This window comes from Saccostrea echinata, unplaced genomic scaffold (genome assembly GCF_033153115.1).
Source record: "Saccostrea echinata isolate AGI-Se365-2 ecotype Australia unplaced genomic scaffold, CSIRO_AGI_Sech_v1 ptg000024l, whole genome shotgun sequence".
Lineage (NCBI taxonomy): Eukaryota > Metazoa > Mollusca > Bivalvia > Ostreida > Ostreidae > Saccostrea > Saccostrea echinata.
In genome coordinates, this window is record NW_026889773.1 from 1,947,799 (window position 1) to 1,960,806 (window position 13,008).

The window sequence follows — 13,008 nt, forward strand, 5'->3', positions numbered from 1 at the left end:
TACAAATAGTAATAATTAATGAAAACAATAATACGGGTTAGTTTCAAAGATAATGATTAATTTATGTCATAATGCTCATTTCACAGCATGGCTTGCATCATCTTGTATACATATACGTTTCTGCAAATTTGTTGTCTTCGTGGTATTTGATACTAAATGGCAGTAGCAGGCCATCTGAATTGATGACAGCCCTGTCAATCTACAGACGTCTGTGCAGCAATGTAGAAAAACGTCTTTCTTTGAAATACAAAATACATTGAATGTATCGATTTCACATAAATCTGTTTGAGATATTAAAGTGCACTACATATATTTTGGGCGTTGGTTCATTTCAGTATTAAAGTACTGGTCAAGTTATGAGATTGGCAGATCAAATGCTTAAACTATATTATTTTCCGTGCCTTATCTTTTGAGGACAGTAATAAAATACAATTAAAAACTTATTTTTGATGTTATCCGTTTGATTTTGTCAAGAATACTTTTAACTTCAAGTTCTCCCACAATAACATTTTGTAATTTTAAGCAAATTTACGAACGGATAACTTTACAAAGGAGAAATATCTTAAACATGAAAGGACAAATGCAATTAGAATTTATTTTCTTTGTTGAAAATCAGACTTCAGTTATTTTTCCTTTTAACATTGATAAATGCATGCATGGGAATAGTATTTCTAGAATTTTATGAGGCCTGAATAAAAGAAAATACAATGTATTTATGAAAAAATTGATGAAAAAAATTGTCAGGTCTTATACCGGGCCCCAAGACCATAAACTGAGAAAAGACTAAAGTCAAAAATTTGAATTTTAATATCTTAAGTTTCATTCAATGTATTAGCTTAAAAATTTGCAATTGTGCAAAACATTTCAATTCAAACATATGATGAAAATTTTATTATATTATCAGAATTATTTCTAAAGTTATATCGATTTGAAATTTTGACTTAAGTCTGTTCTGTTTATGGTCTTGGGGTACTCATTATGATACAAGGGTAGCATTTGAACTAATATAGAACTGTTAGGTTATTACACTTTGATCACCTTGATTCGTAGACCTTCATCAGTTCTGGAAGGTTACTTTGTAGATTGGTAACCTTTATTTAAGCTTTTCCTACAGAAGAAGACGCGGCGGAGGCACTTCAAATAATCTTACCGTATCATGTCATGGACAGAAAACACCCTCACATTCATCCTCTTGTAAAATATTCAATATCATCATTCCGTGTAAAGGATTTATCACATATTTTAATTTTAACACAAAATTAAGGAAGTGTTGGATTATATTATAATTACAAAGTATAGGGGATGAAATATTTTTGTTATTCTGAGAGTTATCCTTTCTTGAAGTGTCGAGAGTTGAAATAGGTTGTGACATTTGCCTCGTTATTGCATTCAGCGATGTTACATAGGTTAATTCTCCAAAGCCATACAGTTAATTTTTAATTGTATATGATTTAGAGGAAAAACAAAAATGAGAGCAGCATTTTATTCTATCTTGACAATTTTATTTCATTGCATAGAACGACATAGTTTAAAATCAAAACTTGCACATGCGCAATATTTCATCAAATCAAGCAGATTATACTAAGTGATTCAGTCATCCTCGTGTAGAAAAATAAACAATACTTCGTATCATTATATTATAGAAAAACGAAAAATGAAAACAAGAAAAATCATGAATATCACAGTTGGGACATGGGATTTTATTACAAAAGGACATCTGAATGGCTAGCCATGTAATGAAAACCGATTGCTATGACACAGAAAAAAAATGGATCACGTTATTTCACGTACAACGACGCTATAGTTTAATTAAGGGAAGTTTAATTTAGAACATGCACACAGCATTTTTGCTAAACCATCAGATTGGCGTTTTTATCAGCCATGACAGTTAAGTAAATGTTAGAAAGGCTATGTGTTTTCCTTATGACTTAACATGTACATTATAAATCATAAAAATCATTTTAGATAAAGAATATAGCTAACAAAACTAGAACAAAACCATTCAGCACGGAGAAATTGGCCACAGTGGAAGAATTCTGTGGATCAGAACTCGGGGATTTCTGATTTATTCCATTAATGTTACTGGTATATATAATTCTGTGATTCAGAGGCTGGATTGGCCGGAAGTCGTCTGCTAAATCTTTATCCGGTTCCGTGGGATAGTTCTGTTTCACATCATGGCGGAAAATTTCAAGCTGCAATGTAAAGGTGTATTTTATTACTGTTTTACCTTTTTTTAATATTGCGTGAAATTATCACTTAATCAGGTCCCAGGCCTAAAATGCTGTTTTTATTTATATGAATATCAATCATATCAAACAATAGTATGAAAGCTTTTAAATAAGTAATTAGGCCTCTGGAACTTACATTTAATAATAATTTCCTTAAAATTTTCAATTATTTTTGCTAAATTAATCCACAACTGATTTTTGTAGTTTAATAATGTCTCTAATTCTAGGATAAACTTCAAAACCACGCTGATAATTTTCTTTCTATTACATATTCGGGGAGGAATGTTTTATTTAGATGTCGAGACCTTGGTGATTAAGTTTTGTCTAGATGATTCCACGCACCTGTCTCCTAGAGACTTTGATTGTCTCTTTAAACAATGTCCAGATGACGGTTTCATAACAGGGAGGAGTGGTCAGGCTGCCTAGATATCGGTAGTACGTACTGAGGTCAGAGGGGAGGAGGGAACGCAGGGGGATAGCAGATATCTCCACGTGGTCGTCTATAATATGGAATAATATAACATAAAAAAAAAATCAGTGATTGGTATTGAAGGACGGAACAGACTAATACATTACATTAAGTTCCTACAATAAGTATTTCTATCAAATTCATATCAATTGTTCACATAAAGGTAAAAGTTTTCCTTAATTTTTGTCTTAAATTCCTTAATTTTACTTAAGGTATCAAGTGCTTGATGGTAAAGATCCTACCTTTATGGGCAATCTCTTTGAAATGGGAAATGATCTTCTCAAACTGTGGATTCTCCTCTCCGATCTGTAAATTGTTCACATTTTTTAGGGTTAAATAGTTTAGCGCAGGTATCAAAGTATTTATAGCACGGAAAGAACTCAATGTATACAAAAACGTACCACTTTGCTGTGTTGATAGTAGAAAAGAAAAAGATTATGTAGTTAACATGTAAAAATTCAAATGTTAGAAGGATATAGGAAAGGTAAATATACCGAATAGTTATTTATTTCCTGTTTCGTAAAAAAATACAAATCATGAACAGAGCAAAAAAGCACGGACCCCTAGAAACACCAGAGATTGAATCAATTGCCTAGAAGGAGAAAGTATCCTTTGTTGACCGGACACACCCCCTTGAGCCCCCTGTATTGATCAAAGTTCTCCGTATTCAAAATTGGTATAAATACAATGGTCTACCCCTAGGTAGGAAACGTCATTCAAATTACAGTGTAAGTACGACCCAACGACAAGTTGTATTTGCAAACGCGTCATTTTTACGATCATACATTCTGCGAAAAACAAAATTGTTGAAAGACCTCTAACACTATTTTATTTGTCAGTAGCCTTCATTGGTAAAAAAAAAAATGGTCATACTCCGAACATGATCTAACATACCGAATTAATTGTAAGACGTGGAAATATACGTAAATATTGGAACTAACTGAGTCATCCCATTTATAATGAAAGAGTAATATGTTTTCTTTTGCTACAGAGTGTTGAAAATAAGCACCAAGTGCTCTAGTACTCTAATTTATGATAAATTGGTTTTGAAATTGCTATTTTTAAGTGTTATTTATTCAAATAATGTGGTGAATATTAACATTATGTGGTGGATGATTACAGCTTGTAGTATATTATAGATGCTGAAAAGGTAAGGTAAACTTTGTAAGTATGTGGATAAAGTTTGCCTTACCTTTTAATTATAATTAAGATACTAATAGATTTAATAGATAAAGACAAAATGATGCAGAAATTGCATTGTAAATGTGCTGCATTTTATGTGTAGAGGAGTTTCGTAGTCAGCTTTAAGGTAAATATAAAATATTTATAGGTTATGTTGGAAACTCATATAGTTGAGTACTGAGTAGTTGACATCATTAAAATGTAATAAATATTCAATTTGTTGAAATTTGGCAGGTTGTTGTAGCGAGAGGTAGAGATATATTCGGCTGAAGTTATAATTATTAAGACTGGGTGTTGGACATATATAGATATATACATACCTCAAAAAAGAATCCAAGAACTTTCAGTCCGTTGGCTTTGTCCATGGCCTGAGAAACATCGGTGTAGTGTGTAGAATGGTGGACAATATGCATCTAAAATGGCAGAAAAGATATAAGTATTATTGATTAATACTCAATGTAGGTGTAAAATTAGGACACGGGTAACAGAAAAGTTAAGTGTTGGAAGTGCTTTGTTCTGTACTGTACACGTACCTATTGTCACCGGCGAGGTACCTACCTTCGCCGCACATATTGTCCTCCATCGGTACACATTAAAACCGCTACAATATGTGCCGAGACAAGCCTTATTTCCACCGGCAGATTGAGGGGGGAGATGTGGGGGTACATGTACAATACGTGCCACAAACATTTGCCCATTTTTTTGCCAAAAATATGTTTCGAAAAATCATTTTACTGGGGTTCTATAGAGAGAGCGAGAGAAAGAGAGGGAGAGAGAATGTCCAATGAAGGTAGACATACCGAGAGGGACAGTTTGTGTAATTTAGTCTTTGGTGTCGATATGTGCCAATGGACATAATCCATAATCACAGTGAGGGTAGTTGCATTTGTCGCCGATGACAATATTTAGCTTTGTACTTTAGCAGTGTTTAAGTTAGAGTAATTTTCTAAGGGTTCAACTCGTGCCCTACATGTGTTCTCATGTGGGTTAAAGGGTTAAAAACGTGGGTTTTTTTTTAATTCTTTGAATCAGTCCGCTATGATGTGAGCTATTACCTCCATTGGATAGCGTCTGGTGTCCAGGGCGTGTTCTGATCCCCTATCGTCTGTAGCTCCCCAGTGGAAGTGGAACTGAGCCACCTTAAAATCCTCAGACAAACCGCCTCCTCTTAACAGGGGCTGGGCACCCAACAGGTCTACTTGGACTGAATTCAAACATAATTATGTTTAAAATAGATTAAAAATGTCAAGAAAAAAGTTAAATATATCATTATTACATTACAATTTCTCTTATAATTCGACAAATGTTGCCTGTTTATATTTTATTGAAAAAGGACATGTTTATGCAAGTTTTTCTTTGTCTGACATTTGATTATACGCTACTTCTGTGTGCTACTTAACTATAAGTATTACATGTATAGATTTGTATTTTACATGTGAAAGGAAACCTTTAATTTGACTGCGTATCTTACTTGTATGTCCGTTGTTTGTTAGACTCATGTTGACATTCTGGATTTGGTCGTACCCTTCCATCTCAAACTCTGTTAACTTCCGGTCCACAAACACTTTGTGAGTCTCTATATGGACGGGGGACTGATTGTCTCCCCCGCACGTGGGATACACCGCGTGCCAATGACTTGGGCCTGTAATGTATTCATAATTATGTTAATGTGACAAGAACTAATCAAAATTTACTCAAAGTTTAAAAGAACCCATCTGACATAATGATAATACATGCGTTAGCTTCTTTAAAAGTTTTGTAAAGCCATGTGACCAGACGTCAAACTTTGAAACAGACTTTCATGATAATTTATGTTCTCGTACCTCTAAGATTCATTCAGAAAATAATAAATACCACTACAAACAATAACGATCATTCATAGGAGGTATTTTTCATACTTTGATTAAAGTTAATTAAATTCCAACAATATTACAGGTATTATACACGTATGTAAGGTTACACATTTTTATGTCCTCGTATCGAGGATTCGGAGGTATATAGTTTTTGCCCTGTCCGTCCGTCTGTCTGGTTTTTTTGTTTGTTTGTTTGTTTGTTGGTTTTTTTGTTTTTCCGCAAAAACTTTAACATTGCCCATAACATCTGATTGGTTGGAGCTATAACTTTCATATTTTCACATGTGCATTCCTTGTGACAAGACCTTTCTTTGGGTATCATCATTATCTGACCTTTTGTCCTTGCCCTTGGAGTTTTACTCAGGTTTGCAAAATTTTACCGAACTTTAACCTTGGCCATAACTTTTGAACAATTAGTGCTAGGGCTTTCATACTTTACATGCGCAATCCTTCTGACAAAACCTTCCTGTAGATACCAACAACTTTACCCTTTGACCTTGACCTAGGAGTTTGACCTACTTTTGGAAAACTTTCACCCTGCCCATAACTTTTGAACAGGTGGTGTTAGGGCTTTCATATTTATCATGTCTATTTCTCGTGAGAAGCCCTTCCTTTGGATAACAACAATTGTAATCCATTGACCTTGACCTTGGAGTTTGACCTACTTTTGAAAAACTTAAACCTTGGCCATAACTTCTGAACAATTGGTGCTACCCCTAACAAAAAATACTATAGTTAACTATAGTTTACTATAGTTAACTATAGTTAACCATAGTGATAACTTTGACACTAAGAAAACTATAGTTAACTATAGTGATAACTTTGACATTTTGATTTACTATATAATAGTGATCACTATGACACTATAGTGATAACTTTGACACTTTGATTTACTATAGTGATCACTATGACACCATAGTGATCACTATGAAAACTTGGAAATACTATAGTGATCACTATGAAAACTTTGATTTACTATAGTGATAACTATGACACTATAGTGATCACTTTGAAAACTTTGATTTACTATAGTGATCACTTTGAGACTTTGATTTACTATAGTTAACTATAATAAACTATAGTTAACTATAGTAAACTATAGCTAACTATAGTAAACTACAGTTAACTATAGTATTTTTTTTTTGTTAGGGACGGCTTTCGTATTTCACATGTGTATTTCTTGTGAGAAGGCCTTTCCTTGGGCACCATTAATTTGGACTATTTTACCTTGACTTTGACGTTTGACTTTTGAAAAAGACTTTAACCTTTTCCATATCTATTCAATAGTTGCTGCTAGGGCTTTCATATTTCACAGGTATATTCCTCGGGACAAGACCTTACTTTGGGTACCAACATATTTGATTTGCATTTGAAAAATTTCATTTGCTATAAATTGCCATATGGGGACATCAGTGTTTCACAAACACATCTTGTTTTTTCTAATGAGAATCCTTAATAAAAACAATCTCTCTCTCTCTTTCTTTCTCTGCATACTTACCATGATCTCCTTCATAGCTCCACTCGTTCCCTGAAAGAAAGTAACAAAAACATTAATTTACATATACATATCATCATTTGAAACCTTTTTATAGCATTTCACACCGATACTAAATTATAGACATTTAAGTCACCCAGTCCAGTTCCTTGTGTCAATCACGACATGCATTCATGTAAAATCCTTGATTATATTTAGTAACCACAAAAATTGATTGATTTCGACTTGTCTGTCGGACTGAAATTTATCTCTCAAGATGGGGATTTGGAACATTTTAGCTCACATTCAAAACATCGATAGAAACCCTCTTTGTATAAAGTTAAATCTGCATGTATTTATATGCATTGCTTAACATGGCTTGACTACTACAATCTAAGTCTTGGGCAGCAATAATCGTCTTCCAATGTTTTTATTTTTTTGTTTTCATTTCATTTTATTTTATTTTTTATGAAGACACTATCCCTTTTCAACTCCAAAGATACAGGAATTGAACACTAAATAAAATAGTGCATTCTTCCCTTGCCAAAATGAGAATCAACAAAAATAAATAATAAATATACTGTACATATATTAATCCGCAGTGGAATAACAAACAAAAAGACTGGTACCGACTGACAGTGGTGTCCATTTCGTGTTAACCCTCGTATACAAAAGACTGCCAAAAACAACAAACCTACAGCAAATTCTAAACTGCGAATTCAGCGTAAAAAAAAATAGCGCAATAAATATTGTTTTGCAATCCTTTCAATCAAAAAAAAAATGAATAAATGAATGAATAAATAAATAAAAAAAATAAATTGAGATAGTCTTTGATAAAGGCTAGGATGAACATAACAGATGAATTTTCTTACCATGGTGATGATGATGAAGGTGATGACCAATGCTTATAACACTGCCCGCATTGGTGAGAACCACCCAACACGAAACCATAAAAACAAAGTCTAGACAATGGCGAAAATCAATGGACAATTGCATCCTGAGGTTGCAAATATTCCAAAAATAATCCACTGTTCCCTCCCCGAATAGCGAGATCACTAAGACAAATGTGAAATAAAGGGATTGTGATGTCACAGACAATACAGAGATCTGCATGTACTAAAGAATACCAATGAAAAAAATCTAAATGTCCCTAAATAGATGACAACTAGTCAGGGCATAACCTGTTCACACAGAGGCTGAGCAGGCTTAATAAAAGCTGAATCTTCAATTTGTTTGTTGGTATCATGATTATAAATTTTTATGGTTTGTGGGTTTGAATTAATAAAGAAATGCTAATAGAGTCACGTTCAATTTTGAATTAAAAATTCTACATAGAATGATCAAAAGCCTACAAATCAGATAAATTTAGGTAGCAAAACTAAAAACACTGCATATTTCTTTTCTTTAATTAGTTAAGGTTAATTAATAATTATTAAATGCACAATCATTAACTAAACCATGCACTTTTTTCAGTATCAGAAAATGCATCAAAAAATGATTCAACTTTTTAAAATGGAAGTTCTCAGCTTCGCCAAGATATGAAAATTAAGGAAAAATAAAGAATGAAATAATAATAATAAACGGTATAGATATCAAACAACAACAACTAAAGAAACACTGGAAGTATTCTGGCCAGAGGTGACCTTAGATTCCGCGTGAGGAATGTGTTACCTGAGCAGACAGGTGTTCTGACACCTTGTTCAACAGAAAAAGATGTAATAACAAATGATTGAAATCATCAACAAAGATTATCAGGCCTGATTAGTACATTTCAGTATGTCCTTGTAAACTGTTCCGATACCTGTGTGATGCTTATCAAAGGCAGGTTTTTATTTACTTTAAAAACCATGTGGCCTATTTGTGTAAACCGTATAAATTCATATTTCAAACGAAAATGAAAAACTGGAAAACGATTTCCAGACGAAAGGAAAGATAAGAAATCTATAGGCAATATTACAGTAACATCGATTGTTAAATCATTAAAATAAATCTACAATGCTTTCTGTCGTCATGTGGTATACCGACATAAAATGTCCTTGTTCAGGATTTCGGTGAACTATAGGATGGTTAAAACAATTAAAACGCGCCTTTGTATTGTTAAATTCCATAGAAGCTAATGTAGACTGCATGTACACAAGTAACATATTTTTTCTACCGTCAATAAACATTTAGATAAGGTCAACAAAACTTCATGCAATGAAACTATAACGATATTTTTTTCAGTTTCAGTGCGGATTTAGGGCGCTCTGAATATTAAGGAATTTTTGATAGAGTGTATGCTATTAAAATCACATTAATTTCAATTATTGCGAACCTCTGTTGTTATTTATAACTCCTCTAGGGAAAGGGCTAAAATATATACCGTCCCTGCTGTCAAACCCCATTCTCTTTTGAGAAGGAAATATTGTTGAGATAAATAACTTCTTTAAAGTTTGCCTCCACCCCAGCCCGGCCATCTCCACTAGAAATACTGGATCCTCCCCAGCAGTATATGTATTATGATACGTCGCCATTCTTGTTTAATTTATTCATTTCTGCTATAATTTTGTTATTCAATAACCTATATATACTAAACATACATGTGTATATAGTTCGGTACGGTTTTTGCTATAAATAAATTCAATGCTTAAATATTTTAGGAAGTAAATTAGCCCCTTAGTTCGCATAAGTAAAAATAATAAACAGCATGTGAAAGTAATTAATTAAATAATTCTATAAATATAGTGTATTTTGTATTTTCAGACCTCTACAATAATTCTGGTTTCATTTAAAAATGAGATGCCCTACATGTTAACGAGAGTGCAAAATAGCCTTGTGATAAGCAGCACTCCGGTATTTATGAGACAATATCTCCGCAGGCTAATTACTATTACAAACTTTAAGTTAATTGACTTTATTAACATACAAGTATGAACAGATGGCAAAATCTTTTAAATACTTTTTATGGAAAAGTAAAATTTATAAAATAAATAAATAAATAAAATAAAAATGTATAGAATTGTTTAAAGTAGAGAAGAAAGTGCTTAATTGCATTTTTTTAAAAAAATTTAAGCCTCCTTAAATTAATAATCAGGAAATCTAAAAGATTCAGATGAAGTGTAGTAATTCATATTTATTTCAGAGAGGACATTTATTTCAGTTAGCTAAATTTTGAAGAAAATGGCTTTTGATCTGAAGGATCCATATTTAACATTTTTATTTTGCATTCTAAAGTGATGAAACAGTAAAAGATACTAAAGACACAAAACACTTTCTTACCAGCTCCAGCGGCCGTGAGGTCAAAGTTCCAACCGAGACAATGTAAGAGAATCAATATCAGGTACATATCGACAGATTTAAGATCAAACGTACAAATTTTAGAAATCCAGACATCGCCCCTATATATATGGTGAAAGCAGATGGACACTTGACTCTGATCGCCATACCGATTGAAGTAGGGGTCATCGACGTCAGAATACCAAACATAATCAAACGCTAAATCCCTAGATCGGAAAACCGACAAGCGCAAAGAACAAAAAAGTCAAGGAAAGATTGTCAAATGATTGATTGTGGTAAGAAATGGGAAAAATAAACAAAGGCTGATGATGTAAGAGTGCACGTGTGCATATACAAGGATTTGTTGCAAAGATAATTATGACCTTAATGGAATGGCGTACTTGTACTCTTGTGCGCTGTTGATTTTATTAATAATGGACAGTTAAAACTAATATCCGACTTTCCCCCTCATCATTACATTTTATATTCTAGTATCTAAATAAGAGACAAAGTTGGAAAAAGATTTAAAACAATTTTTTTGAGAACATTTTTTTTTCATCTTTTATTTCACTTTATTCCACAAAATGTTTATAACAAATACTGTACATTATTAATAAAATAATATTATCGTGTTCTGCTTCTCCAAATAATTTACAATTGTGAAATAAAAGGAAGAAGGGAGAGGCGTTCAGTCTGAATCAGCATTGCACAGGATTTGAAAGAAGAAAGAATTATTAAAAAAAAAAAAAAAAAAAAAAAGATGGCAGGGGTATGGACAAGATATTTTTTAAGCTGTTGCATTTTTTGATATGTGGGAAAATGGAAATAACCTTAAGTTTATCCTTCATAAATGACAAAATATTTACATGAAAAAGAGTGAAGATAACGAACAGTGATATTGCATTCGTTGTACATGTACTGAGGTAAAATTTTATTTTTTCTCTCGGTTCATTATTATTATAGGGTGATTTCAAAGAACCATAATAAAGTTCGACCAAAGCATATATGACTGTCGTCATGAGAAAAGGGCCCTTATCTTTTGACGTCACAATGCGCAGAAAACGACGTCAAAGTCGCGGTAGTGTAAACACGGAAGTAGTTTCTGTCGACTACGTTTTGTGAACACGAAATAAAATTGGATTTCCAGGTGTTACAAGAAAATTATTAAATCATATGAAATGTAAAAATGAATGAATGAAATATGATGCGGAAAGTTTTAATAAATAAAATAATTACACACTAGTTCATGCATTTGTTAATTATTCTGTTTAAGCATATATCACATAATTAAGCTAAACGCGACATTGAACGCATTGTTAATTACGACGATTTATGGCGAACGCATTGTTAATTACGACGATTTATGGCGATGTGTATATATGATGCGTGGCTAAAGATACGGTATATGTGTTTTCTGAGCAATTTGCAAGTTTAAATTTGACTCATATTCAGTAGACTAAGTCTTAATATTAAATGGTATTCTACATACACGTATATTTTTTTCAGAGAGAGAGAGAGAGAGAGAGAGATCAATGCACATATACATAAAAAGAAATACCTTCGTGTAAAATGTACGAGGGCTGTTCCGAAATTATTGGGACGTTTACTTTTACTCCATAAAGGACAGAGATAAATTCATGAAAATTCGTCAACATTTCATAAAGAACGAATAAAACAAATGTGCAAAATTTCTTATTTATAGGATAATTAGACAAGTTCCCGTGAAATTATAAGCATGCATATGTCTATCTGGAGCTACGTCATTTTAACGTCGAGTCAGCCGGAAATGTTTTCGCATTTGTGAAACGATCGGGAAGCGTTTACTCTTCTTTCTCTGTTATCACATATAAAATTCTAAAAGTCAAATGTCTCTTTTCTTAAACGATTCTTTAACAACAAAAAAAATAAAATAAAATGTGTGCTCTTGCTACTCCAGTGTAAAATAAATTACATGACGTGTTATATACAGGTTGACTAGTGCATCGTGCAGTACCGATTTATGCAACGCGGATCAACGTTATTTAGTCCGTAATAATTGATGGTCATCCGAAGCTTTTGTTTTTACTCTGGTTGAATTATATGTAAGAAAAAAAATATATACCAATGAAAAAATAGAACCTTTAGACATGGTTTTTTTTTCTCATTGTTATTGTTTTAGCAGGTCGTTTAGTCTGGAAAAGAATTAGCGCTACACAAAATTTTATGCATGTCCGCTGCGCCGCCTTGACGTCAAAATCCATTTTGTCGTCGTTCTCAGATTTCTATGTCGCGCTTGAATTTATTTATGATCTCCGTATTTCTGAACGAAATTCTAATAAACTTGCACAAAATGAAGTCAAAATAAAATTGAAAAATTATATACATAAATTGAATTATTATCGCTCTTACTGTGTGTCCACCGGGAGTTTGAACGTTGGTGTTACATATTTTCAATAACTCATTTCGTGACTGCGCCGGGTACCCCTACCATTGATACATTAATATACATGTACCATTGAAAAGAAGAAATAAAATATTTGTTAAATATTTTTTGCTTTTATGAAT

The 13,008-nt window shown here is 32.7% G+C and overlaps 1 protein-coding gene across 1 annotated transcript; it reads right to left on the reverse strand.

Moving 5' to 3' along the window:
* Positions 1 to 1,605: 1,605 nt before the first annotated feature.
* LOC133191739 (carbonic anhydrase 2-like) lies at positions 1,606 to 9,722 on the reverse strand. Its single transcript, XM_061327475.1, has 8 exons — positions 9,572 to 9,722; positions 7,234 to 7,263; positions 5,354 to 5,524; positions 4,938 to 5,086; positions 4,203 to 4,295; positions 2,943 to 3,006; positions 2,574 to 2,731; positions 1,606 to 2,195 (listed from the first exon to the last, which is right to left on the reverse strand). The coding sequence occupies exons 1-8, from the start codon at positions 9,720 to 9,722 to the stop codon at positions 1,962 to 1,964; spliced, it is 1,050 nt and encodes a 349-aa protein (XP_061183459.1). The 3' UTR covers positions 1,606 to 1,961.
* Between the last annotated feature and the right edge of the window lie 3,286 nt (positions 9,723 to 13,008).